We start from the raw sequence: 21418 nt of genomic DNA, 5'->3' as shown, positions 1-21418 counted from the left end.
GAAGCTGCCAGATGATGAAATATTGAACAATACTAATTTAATGTACATAGCCTCGGGTGTTGTTCTAACACTATGGAAAAGATGGGGTATAGTAATAGTTGTATGTATGTAATAGTTTTGTACATGTGGACTATATCATTGTATAATAAAAAAACATTCTTTGGAAAAATATTGCAGCACTTGTTATTGTTAATGGGTATTGGATTCATGTGAGGGATTGTCAGTGTCAATCTCTTTTTATTCACTTTAAAAAAATCACAGCAATAACTTATAAACAACATATATTATGACTTTTAAATAAGTTCCTCCTTTCAGCTTGGTTTGTGTTATACTACATTACACTAAAGTTTTTCCTACAAAATTGTTCCAGCATTTGTGTTCACAGTATATATACGATCAGAGTCATGGGGACTTGGAAGACAACCATTTTTCTCCTCACTGAGAAATTTCTCCCCTTTCTCCTTTCCATCTTTCTATCAAGTCCACTTTGCAGCCTAAATCCCTGAGTGCACTCTTGGCTTCATCCGTACAATCTTTATGTTGCTGGTAGGCCAGGTTAATCAAACCTTCCGCACCAAGTTCCAAGATTGGATCACAGTATTCTCTGGTACGAGCTACTAAATTCCTCAGAGCCATGCAAGCCTGCTTCTGAAAATGGGAATTTTGAACATCATTTTAAAATTTTATCAAAATAAAAGTTTTTGGTACCTTTTCTTGAAGCAGCATCAGGGATGCCTTAAACAAACCTAAAGAAGGGGTGCAACAAACTGTGTCAAAATCTGGATATGAGCATTATTTTTATAAAATCAAATTCTTTCAAGATATATATATTTTTTTCTTTTGATACTTGTTTAGTATTTTTTTTACTTCACTAGGGTATGAAGTTTGTTAATTCTAAAGTGTATGTCAACAGGGGTGTGTTTAGATTAAAAGTTATCAGTCCAGCAGGATGGACATATCTCAGCCAAGGCAAGGTCAATGTAATCAGCTTAATTATCTGTAACTTGAAGTGCTTAGGTGAAGTAGGGAAAACTTTGTTGTTCATGTTTCTTTGCGAGGAGGCAAACTTGTAACAAATTTGTGAAAGAGAATAAAGTCCCCTGTAGTGTAATAAGGTGGAGGAACCCCTTTAAGCAAGCAGTAATTGAATAGATATAATGCTTCATGTGACAAGTGCATTTTGTGTATTTGCTCATTTTCCATTAATAACTGTAGCTACCTGCACAGCAGAGACATCTTTGTGTATCTTCATCCCTTGGATAATGACTTCATGGCCTCCACATTTCACGATTTTGGCACAATGAGGGGGTAAGCGCAGGGCAAGTGTTCCCAAAGCTGCACAACCATTCTCACATATCTGACATAAAATATTTATTGTCTAAATGACTAGGAAATCAACATTTTCAAGGAAACCAACAAAAAAAAAAAAGAAAAAAAAAAACACTGATCACATATTTAGCTATGTTTAACTTTTAACTCATAGATAGACTGAAAAAAAAAAATACAGGTATGCCAGTCTCGACCAAAAAAAAGTACACAAAGTATGATACCTGTACTTGGTATTAGTACACTATAACACTCAGTGACTGTTACATATATAGCACCTATTAGTTATAATAAATAAGAACAAGATGACACACTCTACCTGAGGCTGTGCCTGGTGTGTCCCCATAGCTCCCACAATCAGCTCCACACCACCAGCATTCACAATAGCTGCCTTCACATTGTCATTCCCTGCAATGGTTCGCATCAAGCCAATGGAATGCTTGGCTAAACCCTGAAAATACAGAAGTATTGAAATATTTCTCACAGAGATTGCTGGTATTCTTGAAAAACCATCTGACAGCCAGACACATTTGCCATGAATTGAAAATGTATGATGTTGGCATCAAGCCAATGGAATATTTGGCTAAACCCTGAAAATACAGATGAATGCTCTGTCACAGAGATCGCCCATTACCGAGTACCTTGTCTGCAAGTATGTGATGGAAAGCTCTACCTGATGGACTGGCATCTTTTCTTTGTTATTTCCAAGGTTTGATGCTTTGACCACAGGCAAAAAAATAATCAATTCTTTGAAAAAAAAACCTGTCCATATCAATAAGATTTCATGTTTGCATGCATAAGTTAAAACTATATGTTTTGACATAATTTGATATCTTAACACACGCTTTATCCCTTAACTTCATCCCTAACAGCAGAGTAAGAACCCACTTTATTTGATATCTCAACACTTTATTCTTAACAGCAGAGAAAGAACTCACCTGGTGATGCATGTTTTCAGTGAGGGTAGTCATCAATAGCTGTAAACCCCCTCTGTCTGCTATCTCCTGACAAAACTCATTCCTGACAGCAAGTTTACTCAGAGTTGCAAACAGCTCCCCAAGTACAGCTACATCCCCTGTAAAGCCTAAAATTGATCCAACAGATATAAGAAGAATAAAAATATCAAAATGTTTGATGATTTGCACAGTCGATTATTTTGCATTTATCACTGACTTTGAAGTTACAGAAATGTTTACAGAATCTATGAATAATCATGCACTTTCTTGATGTTGACTCATTATTATCAGATCCTTACCATTACACGTCTCCAATATCACCTTCAAAGCATTTGCCTCTGCCACTATCATCTTGGCATGTTCGTGAGCTTTTCCAAATGGGACCCTTGGATCATCATCAAAGGTTAAAACACGTAATGCAAAACATACTTCTTTCACAATCCCAGCACTTTTCTGGTGTGCAGTCAAAACAGAGATGAGTACAGAAATAAGATTCTGTTCTACATAAGCTTGTCTGTTCTTTTCATGCATGACACAAGTCAAACGAATCATCCTTACAAGCGCTTCACAGAGTTCTTCAGATTCTTCACTGTCCTTCAGCAAGTTGGTGAAGTACTCTATACCAGTCTGGTCCACCAGGTCAGGCTGCCCATTCAGAAGTGAACTGAGGGCATCCACACAGCATTTCAGAAGTTCTTTGTCAGAGGAAAGTTTCTGACATAATTTGAAGAGTACAGGGTATGCCTTGTTGCTACCAGCAAGACATCTATGAGGGAGATCTATATCACATTCTGTTTTTATCTGAGCTAAAGCTGCCTTCACTGTGGTAGGATCTATATCTCCACTGTCTAGAACACCACTGAGATTCTGCACAGCAGCAACCACTGGGTGTGTGGTCCCCTCTCCAGTGTGGGAACTGATGTCTTTGACTATGTTGCTGAGGTCTATTCCCTAGAGAAAAAACATTGATGTTAAGAGCATCTTTATGATGCTGCACTTTAATTTGTGACTAATGAAATATCTTAAACATGTCCTTGGGGTCAATTGTCTTATACAAGTCAATGAAAAAATAAATTCAGAAAACATTATCTGCTGATTATAACACACTTCACCTTGTACTGTAATTTACCAATTTGACTGCAACAACTACTGCACATTAGCCCCTCCCATCCCCTAATTCTACCTGTGCCAGAAACTGCTGTTCAGCTTCCTGCAGTGCCTCTTCTGCTGACATGTCAAACTCTTGCATGTTTTCACAGACCACATCATCAAATGTTTTCTGTGTAATTCTTTTGGCCATGGCAGTCTGTAAATAATGCAATAACAACCTGTCATTATATAAGGATATTACTATCAACACCAACACATATGTCAGCAGCTTACATTGTATGTATTCAAAATTAGTAGAAAGAAAAATGATATGGTAAATCAGACTTGGATAATTATTCAATGAACATATAAAACATGATGTAGTTGGTATCAAACTGTAAAAAAATTCAAATCCACCATACAAGTTTGCCCAAAATATTCAACAGTAAATTACAAATATATGTAAGATGTCATTGTTAAAACCATACAAATAGTCTTAGTAAAGAAAACACGTTCATCATTTTTTATACATGCAACAAGCAACTATATTAAGATATGTAGCAAGTATATGACTGAGTGTTCTGAAATTAATTATTACAAATAGTAGTGATTAACAAGTGTATATGTTAGCATTTTATTATCATCATTTTTGCTTGGTTTAAGTTTATTATCACATTATAGTACTATCATTCATGTCCATCATTTTTACCAAATTATGTTTCAAATACATTCAAAACATGAATACTAACAGGCCCGTAGCCAGGGGGGGTTCGGGGGGTTCGAAAGAACCACCCTTTTGCTGGGAAAAGGTCCACTCTGGATAAAATTTGATATATGTACTTGAGGATTCTATGGTAAAAGGTCCACTTTTTCAGAAAACGAACCCCCCCTCTGAAATTGCTGGCTACTGGCCTGACTAATGTCGTGAATAGTAATTACTCAATCTTTTAATATTCTCAAAAGGGAAAAATTATAAAAGTTTACAAATACATGATTTCAGAATCATTGAAAATATATTTCTTAGTTTCATTTGTGGTGTCTGTGCTTTTTCTGTAAAGAATACACAATAAACTACTGGGTATAATGTATGATCTTGCCTTTCAGTTCTGTTGCTACCACTCAATAGGACTGTTTTAATTTTAAGATATTGTGACTTAAAAAAATACAGTATCTGTGAAATTCACAATTTTCCCATTTAAAAGATCGAGTCATTACCGCATACTGCAGACACATGAGTCAGCAACTGACAATAGAAGTGTTAACCTCTCAAAAGTTATCACAGTCACAGCTTGCAACTTCAGCTTCCCAAGTTAATGCAAATGCATGTTCTGTTCTAATCACAAGTAGCGGGTTATAGGATACTAGATTATCTGTGCCGGTTATCAAAATAAATTAAACGTAAATTGTTGCAGAAAATTGGTCAACAACTTGATACAACAGTACTTCAAGTACTTGATTGGTGAATTATGTTATCCCCTGCAATGGCTAATTATGATTACCAGCATTAGAGCAAGGAACTTAAACACTACCTTCTTGGTTTTCCTCAGCAAAACAATCCTCGCTGTATTTGCTTAAAGGTAAGACAATGTCACAAGGTTGACACTGGCGTGGTCACCCTCTTTAGCTTGGTCGTTACTCAGGAGCACAAATTTCCGATAAGGTCTAACGCAAGCTCAATGTTGTACGTTTTTTCCTTTTTTATTAAAAAGTATTCGTGACTTGTGCAGATATCATATGTACACCTTCCTTTATATAAATGTTGTTTCAATTTGTGTCTTTTTTGACTCAAATTACCCATCTATTAAAATTATCAAAATTATCCAATTATATCAGATTACGACGCGCGCACCGCCAAATTCAGGGGATTACAACTGTAAGTACCCACGTTGTTCAGGTAATTAATCACAAATGAACCAGCTGTGGTTTTGTATCTCTTATGTACTAGAAATTATTCACACTTTTTAATATTTGGTTTGTTGTGTTTTGTTTTAGTGAAACTGAGCACAACGGTGCATTTAATAGGGTTTATTTTTAACATTGATACTCGTGACGAAGTGTAACAAAAATCCCCCAGCGGCCAAATGCTCATGCTTGTATACTTGGGCTTTGTCCTCATTTCTTGTGAAAATACGTTAGACTTTTATGTCCCTACATAGAAAGAGGATATTTTATTCACGTGAAAGTTGGAAGGATTTAATGCTGGTGGTATTGGACCAGAGAGGATGGGTCGTTTCACTTTCACTTTAATATGAGGTATAAAGGTTAAAAATGAGGTCAAATATTTGCCACTCAACCCGACCAAATGCCATTATATTACATGGTTAAATAGCGAAACTTACAGAAATAACAAAGAACGTTGCCTGATACTTTCTGAAAAAATATCTAAGCAGATAATTTCTGTTTTCTTCCTGTGCTATTTATATTTAATCCATACGGCTGTGTCCACCCACAATCCACAATCCAATTCAGGAAATGACCCAGATAGCAGGATGGCATTGGGCCAACGTTGGCCCAACGCATGGTTGGTTGTACTGCCAATATTGGCCCAACGTTGGCAAGCCAACCACCGACGTTGGGCCAACGTTGGCCCAATGTATGGTTGCTCATTGGCACAACGTTGTACAGGCATTGGCCCAACGTCATTTTGCCAACCTGCCAACGTTGGCCCAACGTCATTAGGCCAACCAAAGGCATTGGGCCAACGTCATGCCAATGTTGGAATTCTGACGGTTGGGCTGCCATCGTTGGCCCAATGTCATACCCCTAACAAACCTTCATTGGGCCAATGTTGGCCCAACGTTGGGGATTTTAAAGTGCCAACATTCATCCAACGTTAATTATTGCTTTCAATTATTTATTTTTCAAATGAATTTAAAGGCAATATATTAAATTTAAGCTTTAATATTTATATTCACCACAAAAAAGTGATTATCAATTCTACAACTGATTTTATTCGAGTGCATGTATATACATAAGGTAATAATAAAAGGTATAATAAAAAGTAAATGTTAAAACATTAACGTTTATTATAATATTCTAAAAGAGTATGTGAAACTTATTTTTTAAAACACAGATGGCTGATCTTAACCTAAGTTTATAGAAACAATTCATGCTTGAATCATTTTGAAAACCTAAGCATGCTAGATGCATTTGGATTCTTGTAATATCCAGATGTTTGTTGCAATTGCATGTCAAATACTAAGAAATGGCCCATATATATATATATATATATATATATATATATATATATATATATATATATATATAACATATGAACTCCAACTATAATTCTTTTAACCACATTGAAAATTCTGAAATCTAATCAACTCATTAACATTTAACAACAACACTTCTATCTTACATTAAATGTCCTTTCACTTCAAATTCCGCATGATCTCTTCCTTTGCCTGCCTTAATGATCCTTTATGTCACTATACTTCTGAAGGTTTCTCAAACATGTATGAATAATATTTTGTTTCATGGTCCTGCACTAGAGCCACATTTATTTTTCTTGGATTTCAGCATTTCCCACGTATTTTCATCAATGATATTACAATATTCACCAGAGTCTGGTAAAACACTGAGATTAACACTGCTTATAGATCTCTATTTCCACCATTTTGCATCAGTTTCCACACCAAATGTACATGCACTCCTGGATTATCATGTTCATAACTGTGATTTACATGGGTAATAGTTTCAGTTTTGCAGACTTTTGCAAAGTGATCCAACTTCTTACACTTGTTGCGAGATTTTCCTCTAGCAGGGCATTAAAGGTCACGACCAAAGTGTCCCTTACCTCCACATCTGTAACATGTTTTCTCAGTCAGGGGGTTTCTACTTCGTTTTTTATGTCTGACCTCCTGGCGTTTAGACTGAGGTGGTTTGTCAAATGACTTCGGTTTCACCATACTCACAGTTTCTGGTGTTCCTTTTCATTTAAATATTTAACTGACGATGTATATTCATGTTTCTCACCTGTGTTTGAGAGAGTTCTGAAAATATCGTGTACACCTGTTCCTGCAACATAAGCGTGCGTCTCCTCTGACAAGTATTTTTAATTTTCCGTCTTTGCTAATTATTCATTCCGTCCGTTGGTTCTGAAAAAATCAATCCTTTTCCCGAATCCGTCAGCGAAGAGTTTCAAACTTTCTAGCCAACGCGCTCGTCTAGCAGGCGCCTCTCCGACTTCTGTACGGCTCGATTTTCAGAATTTCGCATTTTTCCTCCATTTTCTCAAAGAAAGTTGGCTTACAGTCTTGCACTAGAGTTTATCCTCGTCGCCGTTGTTGATTCCTTCGAATCAAAACACATGACGAATCAAATCACTCAACGAATTGTATCAGTTTGATACGCTTGTGCCTTTTTCATATCCATAACTCTAAGGAACGCTATATCCGGGTCCTTGACCGGCTTATCATAAAAAACGGAATTTTAAAACAGCGGCCGCCGGAACGAGTAGCTGTACCAAGTTAACAACAGTTCATTCAAATTAAAAGTCAAAGTCAAAACACAACATATAAATTAAACAAATAGTGCACTAATGAGGGACTTTGAAGATAAGAGAGAGAGAGAGTGAGAGAACTGAATCACTCTAGTGATAAATTAAATCAAAATTGACCAAATGACAGCAATTAATGCTCACTGGTAAAAAAAAAAAAAAAAAAAAAAAAAAAAAAAAAAAAAAAAAAAAACTGACATCACCAAATATTGGCCTAATGGCTGGTTAACATAAAAAAGAATCTGGCTCAACATAAGTTTAAAGGTTAAAAATGACAAAAATTAATTGGCCCTATGCACGTTGATTCAACGTCAAAAAAATGATGTTGGTCCAACATTGGCCCAAAGGCGGCAGGCCAACGTCAAAGTGCCAACGTTGGCCCAATGTTGGCTTAACAGCGGCAGGCCAACGTCAAAGTGCCAACGTTGGCCCAACATTGGCCCAATGGTGGCATGCCAATGCCAACCAAATGCCAACCGTGCCAATGTTGGCCCAACGTCTTCTTGCTATCTGGGGACCTAACCGCAGAGGTCGTATTGTCCAATGGCATGGCTTCTTTTTCTTAATTTTTAGGTTAGAGTGGACCGAAATAAACATCAGAGGTGGAATTTTGATTTACGGTTTGATTGTGCGTATGCCATGCACGGAATTTACAAACGAGCGACGGGATGATGTAGCCTGCAGTATTTGCAGTAAGCGTGCCAAGTTTTAGGCCGCTCCGCTGCCCGGCAGTATTTTATTTCGATTATTATGTTTAAGTTGGTGGCTTCTTGTTTCACAAGCTTACTCTATTTTATTGTCTCTATGGAGGTATATGGAGACTTTACGACATTCGGTTTGAAGGCTTTAACCACTTGTTATAGTTTATTTTTGCATTGTATTGGATTAATGTGGCAGTCCAAGGTTGTCCTAGGTGGTTTCCAAGTTTATGCACCCGGTTTTAATATCATTGCCATGCACAGAATTTACAAACGAGCAACGGGATGATGTAGCCTGCAGTATTTGCGGTAAGCATGCCAAGTTTTAGGCCGCTCCGATGCCCGGCAGTATTTTATTTCGATTATTATGTTTAAGTTGGTGGCTTCTTGTTTCACAAGCTTACTCTATTTTATTGTCTCTATGGAGGTATATGGGGACTTTACGACATTCGGTTTGAAGGCTTTAACCACTTGTTATAGTTTATTTTTGCATTGTATTGCATTAATGTGGCAGTCCAAGGTTGTCCTAGGTGGCTTCCAAGTTTATGCACCCGGTTTTAATATCATTTAGCGATTTTATGACAATCGTTTACTATCCAATCAAGGTGACAGACGAGCGTGGTTTCATCTATTGTTTTTGCAGCAGTTATGCATAGTAATCACTGTGTCATTTGGCAGACTTTTATGAACTGGAGGGAAAGATAGATAAATCAAATGTATGTACAAAAATATTAAGAAGATACAGTTAGAAGATACAGTGATTAATTGGTTTATCTTTTGGTATGTTGACTTTATTTGAGTCACATAATGTGTTACAGGAGATATATATGCTATAACAACCTAATTTTTATGAAAAGTGATTTGGTCAGTTAATTAAAGCCAGTATCAAGGCAGACAGCTGAGTACTGGCCAGACAGGTGTTAGCATGCCCTGTCAAACTTGTAACTTTTCTATTTATATTTATGTACAGGATTGCATGCCATGTTGGGTCTTGTTCCACCTTGAAATTAGATTTTTTTTTTTTTTTTGTACAGTATATAAGCTGTTTACATTTACTGTAAAAGATAACTGGACGTGACCACATCAGATAGTTGAGTAAGCTGTCTTGTGGTCTCAGCTCTCAACCAGGAATAAACCTGACTGTGTGGAAGTACTTACTAAGTCTTGTTTGTTTATTCTTGGACCATGTCATGGTGGATCATATCTCCCAAACCCACCATGATAATACCCTCACTTCAAATCTAACCTTTATATTCTGTTATTGAGTTGAGGTATGCATCAAGTATCTGTAACTTGTAAGTCACGAAAAAGGGAAATGTGTACTAGTACATGTACTACATTCTTTTTAAATGATTGAGGTGAATCTGTTTGTTCTATGTCACAAAGCTACAATAACTATGTCTGGTGGTGTTTGAAGCAATCCAAGACAGGGTTTTGAATACATTCCAAGTGCATGAATGGCTTCTTGTTGAATTAAAACAATTAAAACTTTTAAAACATATATTGACAGATATATAGCCTAAATCAATATTACAAAAAATAATCATATTCACCACCCCCTGGTGAACCTCGGTGGTCAGTCATCTTGACACAGTTTGAAAATAATGCGGGTTCTTGTGTAAGATCCAGAGGGTCTTGGGATATTGAGAAGTCTAGTCATGGAATGAATGGTGTATCTAGAAAACCTTAGCTTAAGTGAATGTTTTGGTCTTTTGCTTTTTCCAAAATTGCTTCAGAGTTATATTGAGTGTTAGAAAAGGAAGATTAAAGGCTGGTAAGTTCGAGGAAAATGCCCTTTACCTTTGGAAAATTTGTTAAGTATAAGGTTTTGGTAGGAAAATCCTAGCTTAGAATGCTTTAAGTGTATTAATGATCTATCAACCTGTCACTTTGTATAATGAGCCCATAGGGTAATATGTAAACTTGTATCTTTTATGGAATATAAAAAGTTTTGAACAATTCAGAATTATCCCTTGGAGTAAAATACCTGTAAAATTACCACTGACATAGTCCAAAATTTACTTGCATGATAAAACGCAAGAATTATTGCATGGTCAACAAGATAGTTCGAGGCTAAAGCCATGAGTAAAGCTAGCGCTCACACAGGTGGTACAATTTAATCCCTTCTGCTGTGGATGGCTTTAGATGGCCCCTCCGCCATTAAATTAAATAATCATTGTGAACTATACTAACTCGTCCATACCTTCATTTCATGTCTTACATCATTTTACAAAATTTGTATATAACCCAGCAGCACTAGAGGAGGGTCTAGCCTTAGTAAAGCTGTGCTGAACTGACTAGCTGGCTTGTAGACCTGCTCGTGACACCACTTCATGCAAGTGTATACCCATTTGTTACTACAGTAATTCAGGTGCAACACTATTAACTAAAAGCATCACATTAAATTACAGTTGGGACTCCTGAATAGTGATTTCCATGCGTGGGATAAGTTTGAATTATTTATAAGTTATGTTTTGTTACATGTACTAGGATGATATTCACATGTCTACATTGACAGTGTAGGGAGTAGAAAGGTGAGAGGCTTAGTAAGTGAAGAAACACTGCAAGAATGAATATAGAATGCTTCCTTAGTTAAAGGGATAACAACTGTTCATTTTGGCCAAAAAATGAATTTTCCTGGGGTAAAGGACAATTTCCCCGTACTTACCAATGGTATATGAATCCATTCCCACATTCAAAATTAGTCCCTGTTTTTTTTTCTAAAAAGTTTGTTTTTTGTAATAATGGAGGTCACGTGATATGGAGGTCACGGGATGTGATGGCAGGCACAAATTCCAAAATATTTGTGTTAACCGACATTTTGGGGGTAAAATAGAATTTATTGTATTTCTCTGAGTTATCCCAGTGAAAATGTCAATAAAAATGGATCCAACTCCATGGGAACTCTTGCTGAGTGCAGTCAGATTAATAGATTAACATCCCTTCTCTTGTTTCCAACATACTGGTATAACATAATCATCAGCTTCTCTGTATTCTACTCAATGCCAGGAGGAAGCATGTTAATCTGATTGCATTCAGCGAGATTCCTTGCAGAGTTGGGTTGATCTGCATAGAACCACAGTTTCATTGGAAATAAGCCCATAGTGCCTTGGTTATTCAGAGAATAACATACAAGCAGCAGCCCAATGAAGGTGGATCTCCAAAGACCTTTCATAACATCTGGTAACCTAACAATGTGTCTGTATATGGGTCATTTGATGGTAATACTTTTTTCACAAAGCATGATACACAGCATAGATATTTAGGGAACGGGTCCCTGGGGTGAGCTATTCTTGGCAATGCATCGACGACGTATAGGTTATGCAATGGTTACCCATCAACACCATCTATTTTTATTCATTAAATGGCACATATATACTGGTAGATTACACTGATGATAGCCCATAGAATGTAGTTGTTCATTTAAACATTTTATAGCATAATATTTATAATGGATTTTTTCCATATCTTAGAAACTGAAGAAGAAAGCATTCCTGTCTCCATCATGTCTTGGGAAAATGTAGTAAGGTGTGCTCTAGATAACAAGGAGGCTCTACCTGCACTGGTAAGTGATATTTTAATGAAATTTCCAGAACTATCACTAAAATATGATTTCTTTTGAACAAAACACACTCTTGGGGTTTGCTTAGTCAATATGTATATATTTCAATAATATCAATAAAGTTCCTGTTCCCATGGCTTTCACTTAATGATATACATGTATATGGACTCTGTATAAAAGTTCTAGAAATTTTCACTTTTTTAAAAATTTAGGTAGCAGACTACGTAAGTTCAGTAAATTCTGAGAACTTGCCAAATAAACCAGCAGAGCTTGCAGTGAAAATTGTCTCTGATGAGGGAGCTGAGCCAGGATCACACCCTGATTGCAACATACAGTTTGACTATGACTCTTGTGTGTGTAGATTCCTGAAGAACTCCATTCAAGGCGCCCAAATTCGTTACTCCTGGTTTATTGGTAACAATCTCTTGGCCGTTTCTTTCTGGGGGGCAGATGAAGAGAAGAGACAACTTGAAAAAGTGGTTTTTCAGACAGATAAAATTGAAGTGGCGTTTCAGCTTCTCTGTGCTCTCAGATATGTGCAGGTGTTGAGCTATGAGGCCAAAAGTGAATCTGCTGAAAGATTTGTATCAACTTTTGCACCTGTGAAAGTGGGTCTCTTCCAAATTGGACTTGATGAAAACCCTCCTGCTGATTCACCTTATTCCTGGTTAGTGTTAGATGAAGAACTTGTTGCCATTTATGCTGATATCCTCGACAGTAAACCAAAAGTGGACCCAATGTTCTTCTATACAGAATCAGGTAAGTTTCAGCAAGTAGTATTTAAATTATGTGTATGGAGATCTATAATGTATGATTTTAAAGTCTTTGTGGACATCATTTTGCGGAAGAACAGATGTGCCTGCACTTCATTAATTCAGACCTCACTCCAACATAATTTCATTTTGTTAGAGCCAAATGGCTCAGAAAATACCTTATTAAAACTAAAAAAAAAAAGTGATGAAGAGGCATAATTATGGGATAGTATTTCATTTCCTTTTACCAAAATGAGTGATATAAAAGCTTTATCTGTTGTGACAATGTTATAACTGTGGCGACCTGCAGATTATCATAACTCTTGTTCCAAGTCTTCTTATTATAATTAGTTGATGGTCATTTAAATTCTTCTTGCCAAAGAAATGGATTGTTATTTTTTATATGTTAGCATGAACATAGAATAAGAATGCTACTACGTGTAAATGTAGTATCCCATTTCTTTCACTGAAAAGCTGTTATAGTAAGTTATCTCACCCCAGTTTGGTTATTTTTCAAACATTGTATGTAAAACATAACCGCTTGTCAAGCAACCAGTGGAATACTCACAATAAGACAAAGTCATTTGTTTTTCAGGGGTAAATTGTGTAGATAAGGTGATTTTAAGCAAATTAGTGAACCCATGGTTGGTTGTGTTTGAATCCCAGGCAAGAAAAATTGTAATTGGGAATCCAGTTGAAGAAAAACCAGAGGGAAGATTTTTGGTAAGTAGATGGTCAAAAAAAAGTAACTATAATTTATTATTGGCTTTAAATTTTCTCTTACTGGCTTTGAATTAGGGGTAAACTTGTAATAATATTTTTTGGTGTACAAGAGTCTGTTTTAACTCTGTATAATGCTTCTTGCTGGCAGTTTTAAGGTAGAAGACAATTATTTGTAATAATATTTCATTATTCTTATCTGTGTTGGTGAAATTAAATTGACTGTTAAGTTTTATTAAATTGTAAGCATAACTTGAAAATTATACCAGAAAGGTATGTTTTTTGCCCAAAGAGGTGTGTGCTCCTTTAAAGGGTAAATCATTAAATGAAATTAACATTTACTGCCTAGGCTGGGGACGAAACTCCATTGACTGCAGTGTTAAGGAAACTTACACCAAAATCAAAAGGGTTATTTAGAGGTGAGCTTGAATATGACACTTTTTGCTTGCTTTTACTTGTTAAGAGCAGCCCCTCTTATTAGTACCACCAGCGTGTACGCTGGCGGTACTCATGGTTTTAGTCCCGACCCGTCTCGTCCGGCTCCGCGTACTGGCGCCGGATACAAGTCACCGTTACCGCTTCTCCTCCTAGACCGCAAGGACCCCTGTCCCCATCTCTTGGATTTAGGTCACATATAACCTCAACTTGAACCCCCAGGTTTTTTTGTCTCAGTCGGTACATTGACCTGGGCGTGACGCTCCTTGAAATGCACCCTTGTCAAAATTTTTGAAAATTCAATGCCAATTATCTACCCTACGGAAGGAATTATGGGAAAATTTTCTACAGACGGCTTTCCAAAAGTCATATGTGTAGATTTCAAATATGCCCTTGGATTTGACCTTTGACCTTTATTTCAAGGTCAAACGGGCCAAAATTTTCAAAAAAATGAAATTTTTTACGAAAAAAAATATTATTTGCACTGTTATTCAGACACTACACAGACTTAACCAATAATTATATTGGAAAGTGTTACCCTTTGGGTCATCTTTCATCTCTGTGAATTTGGGGTCAATCGGTGCATTTTCACAGGAGTAGCGGCCATAAAATACCGAAAATGAAAACTGTCTCTAATTCGGGAACCGTTAATGCTAGCGACCCGTTCTTTTTTGCATTTTGTAGAGCATGTAAAGCCCAACACTGAGAGTGGTCTCCGTTTTTTTGTATTTCATACGGTTTTCGTGTTATGCTGTATTAAAAAGTACTTTGTGGTGGCACATTTTTGTAACTCAGAATTGTAACATTTAGTCCCTTATATCTCCAAAACTGGCAGAGATAGGTCAATAGTTATTATTTAAGTTGAATAGGAAGTCATTTACTTGCAATCTAGATGTGAGCTTGAAATTGACCTTTGACTTACTTTTCACCATGAACTGAACTTTGCAAATTTTTGTTCCCTTTTATCTCCAAAACTGGCAGAGATAGGTCAATAGTTACTATTGAACTTGAATAGGAAGTCACATACTGGCAATTTAACAGTGACCTTAAAATTGACCTTTGACCTACTTTTCACCATGAATTGAACTTTGCCAATTTTTGTTCCCTTTAATCTCCAAAACTGGCAGAGATAGGTCCATAGTCACTATTAAACTTGAATAGGAAGTCACATACTGGCAATTAATCAGTGACCTTAAAATTGACCTTTGACCTACTTTTCACCATGAATTGAACTTTGCCAATTTTTGTTCCCTTTAATCTCCAAAACTGGCAGAGATAGGTCCATAGTTACTATTGAACTTAAATAGGAAGTCATGAACTGGCAATTTACTGTGACCTTTAAATTGACCTTTGACCTTCCTTTTACTATGAACTGAACTTAGCAAATTTTCGTTCACCTTTATCTTCAAAACTGACAGATAGGTCCATAGTTACTATTGAACTTGAATAGGAAGTAATACACTAGCAATCTGTGACCTTGAAATTGACCTTTGACCTACTTTTTATGATGAACTGCTTTTTGCATGTTTTCTGGCCTTTAAATCTGCAAAATTGGCAAAGAAATGTCCATGGTTGCTATTGAACTTGAATAGAAATTCATATACTATGATATTGAAATTGACCTTTGACCTACTTTTTCACCATGAACTGAGCTTTGCATATTTTCTTGCCTCTCATATCTTTAAATCTAGCAGAGATGTGCCCATTGTTTCCCCTAGGTTTTCTCTTTTGTCAGCATATATGCACCATTGACAACACATTTCAAGGAAAACCAATAGGCCTTTTGTCTAGAGAATACAGTAGTGAGCAAGGGTAGGAAAATGCAAGTCAATTTGAAAATCTGCTTGATTGTATCATTTTTAGTTATATTTTTTGCATATTTTGAGAACTCTTGTTGATTGCATCTTATAGAGCTTGTCAAACACCAGACTGGTGATGGTGTCCCTTTTAGGAGGGGGGGGTCCATACGAATGCGCTTACTCCAGCTGGTGGTACAATATCTGGAGGCGGTATCGCCTCTCTGATCCTCTAGTTTTTCAACGGCAATAATAAAACATAAACTGACGTTTTGATGTAACTGAACAACAAAACTTTAATATATATAGTTATACTTCATTCTTCTGTAGGTATATTTCTTGTCGGAGTTTTTGTAAACATCGTTGACTTACAGGAATATTGAAGTGCCCAATTATTTTTAGATCCTGATGCCTATATGAAGCAGCTGTTCCATCAAGGGGCTGAAGCAAATCCTCTCACTGCAACCCGAAATCCACTACCACGTCCACGCCGTGATGAGGAAGGTAATGAGAGGGAGATAGAAAATGTCTTACTGGAATCCTTACAAGGTAAGTTACAGTGACAAAAGGAACATTATGACTTTTCCTTTTCAATCTTTCGGATACATGATTTTGGAATCATTGAAAATATATTTCTATTTAGCAGTTGTGATGTTTTTACTGTATAGAATGGAACCATAAAGTAGTTTGCTTTTCGATTTTGTTGCTCCTACTCAGTAGGAATTTTCTAATGTTCAGAATTTCTTACTTAGAAAAATACAATGTTTGTAAAATTTACAATTTTCCCCATTGAAAAGATCCAGTCAGTACCACATATATGTAAAACAATTGAAAAGGTTTGATAGAAGTAAAAGGTTTGTACTGATCTCAGGGAGGGTCTTCCAGAAGACGATCAAAATGTTTAAGTTTAAATTGATGGGCATATTATTTTCTCTATCAGAAAACTGTCAAAAAAGGAAGGTGCATTAATATAGATAATTTAGAAGATGGTCAGCAAATATCTGTGGGTCTGCCCCTGTATCTAGCCCGATGACATTAACAGGTTATTCGTGTGTTACAGCCCAGCTCACGCCGCAGCAGACGGTGCAGGATCTCGATGAAAACCTGCAAATGATGTGGGTCATGGCGAAGTCCGAGATGGAAGATATGATAGCCAAGGGCCTGGTACCTGGATCTTCAATCATCAGCGGAGGTGGGATAAGATTGATATTACTTGTTTATTCTTCAAGTGTGAAACTTGGAAAGATTGTGATTTTTTTCAAGATGTGTGTGTTTGAAAACCTAAATATTGTTATCTAATACATGCCATTATGGTTGGGTCAGTTTTATTTGTTCAAATGTAGAAGTATGTGCATAATGCATGTTTGTAGGGCTGTTTTTAAAGATTTTAAATCAGAAATGTCTTGTTCCAACCATAAAACTATAATAATAATGGGCCTCCAAATAAATAGTGATTTTTTTTATACTGGAACCATTTGTAACATAATTGGGACTATGAGGGCATTTCCAGAGATTTAGATCGATCTTATTAGATCGACCTAACTCCCTGGGGGTTCACGCTAAATTGCAGTCAGCCGACTGTGCACTGAAGTTAATTACCCCCTTACAGCTTGTAGTAGGAGGGACGGACATTTAAGTCGGATTATCTGACAGTAATCTAGTGAGAGTCCCCACGGGGATAGATCGATCTAAAATCTATGGGAATGCGCCCTATGTAACTTCTCTGTTTTTTTTACACAGTTTTGTCTTTTCAGGACTTGATCCAGATTCTGTTGATCACTTCAAGAAATGTGTAGATGAAATTCAAGAAGCATTATTTGAACAAAGGTTTGTATTTTTCATTATGTCTGAAACTTTACCAACAGTAATGCACTAGTAAAGGATTTTTTTCAGAAAAAGTGGTTTGTATTTTACAATTGTATTTATTATAACACATGAAAATATTTTGATGAGCCTAATTAATTTTTTTTTAAATTGAGTCATTAATTTTTTCATATTTAAGAGATGCCGTCATGTGTATAACCATATTTTCTTTATGTCTGTTTTTGTTCAGGTATGAAATTGCACTTAGTCACATGAGGGGTGCTTCCAAAATTTTCTCTGAGTCCAAAAATGAAACCATGAAGTCTTTCTTCAACTTGGACAACGAGCTTGAGGTTTTGGAGAGGTTGTTCCTCTGCAGCTTGGCAAAACAATAATGAGGAGTTTGGAATATTTAGGTGAATTTTTGTGAGAGACACAAGACAATCAGTGATCACCACTGAAACTAAATTTAACAGATGAACAGATGCACGTGCATCAATTCATTTGATTCTGATTAGACCAAGAGACTTCACCTTTCAATGGATAAATGCAGCCTTTCTTGTTTTATTGAGAACAAGTTATTATTATAATTTTATTTTGGACAACTTACATTTTATATTATGATTTTCAGTCACTGGTTGCATCCTAGTAAGACAATTTTGATGAAAGCTTGATATGTTGATGTCCTTACAGATGATACATTAAAAAGTTAAATACTATATTTATCATTGAATATAAAGAATGTCACTTGTATATTCTTATTAATTTTTGATTTACTTGATAGTAGCTTTAATATTTTACACATTTTATATTCTTTATTAAGTTAACATTCTGCTCATTCATTCTGCTCATTCTGTAAATTAGACCTTTTTTTTGCACCAGTATATGTACCTGTTTTGAAGTGGTTTATTTTGCAGAGAATTATGTTTTATGTATGATTTACATATAGTTCTAGGAACATGATGTAAATGAACATTTAGAAGTTAATATGGGGATATTGTTGATTCTAAGACATTTCCACAGTTCCCCCCAAGACAACTCCCCGCTTTCCAGAAAAGAAAATACCTTGCTTTTGAGTCATCTATTTGAGACATTTATATATTTCTTGAAAATTTACTAAATATGAAAAAGAAAACGAAAAGTATTGGTTAACAATTACAAGAATTCGGAAGCTCACTTATGCCCTTAAACAGACCTTAGAGGAAACCTTCAATTATTAGATGCCATAGATATAAATTTGCCTTTAAATGTCAGTTTTTAATCAAACAAATACTACAATTTATTAATTTTTTTCTTTAAGTCAATTAATCTGCATTTCATTTGATTTTATTAGTAAGTTTCGTGAATATCAGGTTAAGTAAATAATAATTAATGAACTAGAAAAGAAAGCCAGATTCGATGATTCAGATTCAGATGCTTATTAATGTCAGGGGGTAGTGGTGAAACAATTAAAAGTGATAATTCATTCCTTAATGGGATACATGGAAGAATGAGAGTATCCGTATACCCAACATCTACAAGGGGATAAATTTTTATTGAAGGCAGGCATTTATAAATTTTCTCAAAATCACTGTCTTTGTTCATTCTCAGTATGTTATCCATCACAGGAGGTAGGGGGATATTCCTGATAAATTATAATAGATTCATACTTTTCAATTTATATATATACAGTGAGAGTGTTTGTGTGTGTATACCTATTTGAAAATGTTAAATTCCATTGTAGTTGAAAGATACATTGTACCTTTATTAAACTGATTCAGTATTTACAAACCATTATTTTGTCATGTTTCAAATTCTTTTAATAAAAGTGTGTATGCATTATACAGTAATGCGAACGTTTTTGTTACTTTAAACAATTGGTAGATTCATTGACTGCATTCACAGTGTTTATTTTTACGTTTTTATTTTCAAAAGAAGTATACCAGTAATTAGTACCACCAGCGTGTACGCTGGCGGTACTCATGGTTTTAGTCCCGACCCGTCTCGTCCGGCTCCGCCGGCTCCGTTGGCTCCGCCGGCTCCGTAAGCTCCGCCGGCTCCGCGTACTGGCGCCGGATACAAGTCACCGTTACCGCTTCTCCTCCTAGACCGCAAGGACCCCTGTCCCCATCTCTTGGATTTAGGTCACATATAACCTCAACTTGAACCCCCAGGTTTTTTTGTCTCAGTCGGTACATTGACCTGGGCGTGACGCTCCTTGAAATGCACCCTTGTCAAAATTTTTGAAAATTCAATGCCAATTATCTACCCTACGGAAGGAATTATGGGAAAATTTTCTACAGACGGCTTTCCAAAAGTCATATGTGTAGATTTCAAATATGCCCTTGGATTTGACCTTTGACCTTTATTTCAAGGTCAAACGGGCCAAAATTTTCAAAAAAATGAAATTTTTTTCGAAAAAAAATATTATTTGCACTGTTATTCAGACACTACACAGACTTAACCAATAATTATATTGGAAAGTGTTACCCTTTGGGTCATCTTTCATCTCTGTGAATTTGGGGTCAATCGGTGCATTTTCACAGGAGTAGCGGCCATAAAATACCGAAAATGAAAACTGTCTCTAATTCGGGAACCGTTAATGCTAGCGACCCGTTCTTTTTTGCATTTTGTAGAGCATGTAAAGCCCAACACTGAGAGTGGTCTCCGTTTTTTTGTATTTCATACGGTTTTCGTGTTATGCTGTATTAAAAAGTACTTTGTGGTGGCACATTTTTGTAACTCAGAATTGTAACATTTAGTCCCTTATATCTCCAAAACTGGCAGAGATAGGTCAATAGTTATTATTTAAGTTGAATAGGAAGTCATTTACTTGCAATCTAGATGTGAGCTTGAAATTGACCTTTGACCTACTTTTCACCATGAACTGAACTTTGCAAATTTTTGTTCCCTTTTATCTCCAAAACTGGCAGAGATAGGTCAATAGTTACTATTGAACTTGAATAGGAAGTCACATACTGGCAATTTAACAGTGACCTTAAAATTGACCTTTGACCTACTTTTCACCATGAATTGAACTTTGCCAATTTTTGTTCCCTTTAATCTCCAAAACTGGCAGAGATAGGTCCATAGTCACTATTAAACTTGAATAGGAAGTCACATACTGGCAATTAATCAGTGACCTTAAAATTGACCTTTGACCTACTTTTCACCATGAATTGAACTTTGCCAATTTTTGTTCCCTTTAATCTCCAAAACTGGCAGAGATAGGTCCATAGTTACTATTGAACTTAAATAGGAAGTCATGAACTGGCAATTTACTGTGACCTTTAAATTGACCTTTGACCTTCCTTTTACTATGAACTGAACTTAGCAAATTTTCGTTCACCTTTATCTTCAAAACTGACAGATAGGTCCATAGTTACTATTGAACTTGAATAGGAAGTAATACACTAGCAATCTGTGACCTTGAAATTGACCTTTGACCTACTTTTTATGATGAACTGCTTTTTGCATGTTTTCTGGCCTTTAAATCTGCAAAATTGGCAAAGAAATGTCCATGGTTGCTATTGAACTTGAATAGAAATTCATATACTATGATATTGAAATTGACCTTTGACCTACTTTTTCACCATGAACTGAGCTTTGCATATTTTCTTGCCTCTCATATCTTTAAATCTAGCAGAGATGTGCCCATTGTTTCCCCTAGGTTTTCTCTTTTGTCAGCATATATGCACCATTGACAACACATTTCAAGGAAAACCAATAGGCCTTTTGTCTAGAGAATACAGTAGTGAGCAAGGGTAGGAAAATGCAAGTCAATTTGAAAATCTGCTTGAT

At 36.1% G+C, this 21418-nt stretch overlaps 2 protein-coding genes across 6 annotated transcripts; one reads left to right on the top strand and one right to left on the bottom strand.

The window, feature by feature from the left end:
* Nucleotides 1-217: 217 nt before the first annotated feature.
* Nucleotides 218-5052, bottom strand: LOC106152074 (armadillo repeat-containing protein 6). The gene is made up of 7 exons (XM_013525563.3): nt 4901-5052; nt 3466-3588; nt 2582-3233; nt 2265-2410; nt 1646-1777; nt 1220-1357; nt 218-648 (listed from the first exon to the last, which is right to left on the bottom strand). The coding sequence occupies exons 2-7, from the start codon at nt 3580-3582 to the stop codon at nt 436-438; spliced, it is 1398 nt and encodes a 465-aa protein (XP_013381017.1). The 5' UTR covers nt 3583-3588; nt 4901-5052; the 3' UTR covers nt 218-435.
* Nucleotides 5053-5139: 87 nt separating this feature from the next.
* LOC106152082 (uncharacterized) lies at nt 5140-19449 on the top strand. Of its 5 annotated transcripts, none has more exons than XM_087002694.1 (9): nt 5140-5244; nt 12044-12135; nt 12345-12891; nt 13480-13607; nt 13954-14023; nt 16238-16384; nt 16896-17027; nt 17590-17662; nt 17889-19449. In XM_087002694.1, the coding sequence occupies exons 2-9, from the start codon at nt 12076-12078 to the stop codon at nt 18031-18033; spliced, it is 1302 nt and encodes a 433-aa protein (XP_086858820.1). In that variant the 5' UTR covers nt 5140-5244; nt 12044-12075; the 3' UTR covers nt 18034-19449. The 5 variants fall into 5 exon arrangements, with proteins under 5 accessions (XP_086858820.1, XP_086858822.1, XP_086858819.1 ...); XM_087002696.1 differs by lacking the exon at nt 5140-5244 and adding an exon at nt 5458-5624; XM_087002693.1 differs by lacking the exon at nt 5140-5244 and adding an exon at nt 5605-5632.
* Nucleotides 19450-21418: the final 1969 nt, after the last annotated feature.

The sequence above is a fragment of the Lingula anatina genome, chromosome 1, assembly GCF_051362555.1.
Source record: "Lingula anatina isolate TDL-2025a chromosome 1, LinAna3.0, whole genome shotgun sequence".
In the NCBI taxonomy this organism is placed as follows: Eukaryota; Metazoa; Brachiopoda; class Lingulata; order Lingulida; family Lingulidae; genus Lingula; species Lingula anatina.
This window is presented reverse-complemented; position numbering and strand designations above follow the sequence as displayed.

Bases quoted from the DNA above. Each gene is read 5' to 3' on its own strand.
- LOC106152082 (XM_087002692.1), top strand. From the start codon at position 8,507: ATGCCATGCACGGAATTTACAAACGAGCGACGGGATGATGTAGCCTGC. The intron at 12,136-12,344 runs GTAAGTGATATT...TTAAAAATTTAG, and splicing joins AGGAGGCTCTACCTGCACTG to GTAGCAGACTACGTAAGTTC. The intron at 16,385-16,895 runs GTAAGTTACAGT...CGTGTGTTACAG, and splicing joins CTTACTGGAATCCTTACAAG to CCCAGCTCACGCCGCAGCAG.
- LOC106152074 (XM_013525563.3), bottom strand. From the start codon at position 3,582: ATGGCCAAAAGAATTACACAGAAAACATTTGATGATGTGGTCTGTGAA. The intron at 3,234-3,465 runs GTAGAATTAGGG...TTTTTTCTCTAG, and splicing joins AACAGCAGTTTCTGGCACAG to GGAATAGACCTCAGCAACAT. The intron at 1,778-2,264 runs GTGAGTTCTTTC...CTGTATTTTCAG, and splicing joins CTGAAAACATGCATCACCAG to GGTTTAGCCAAGCATTCCAT.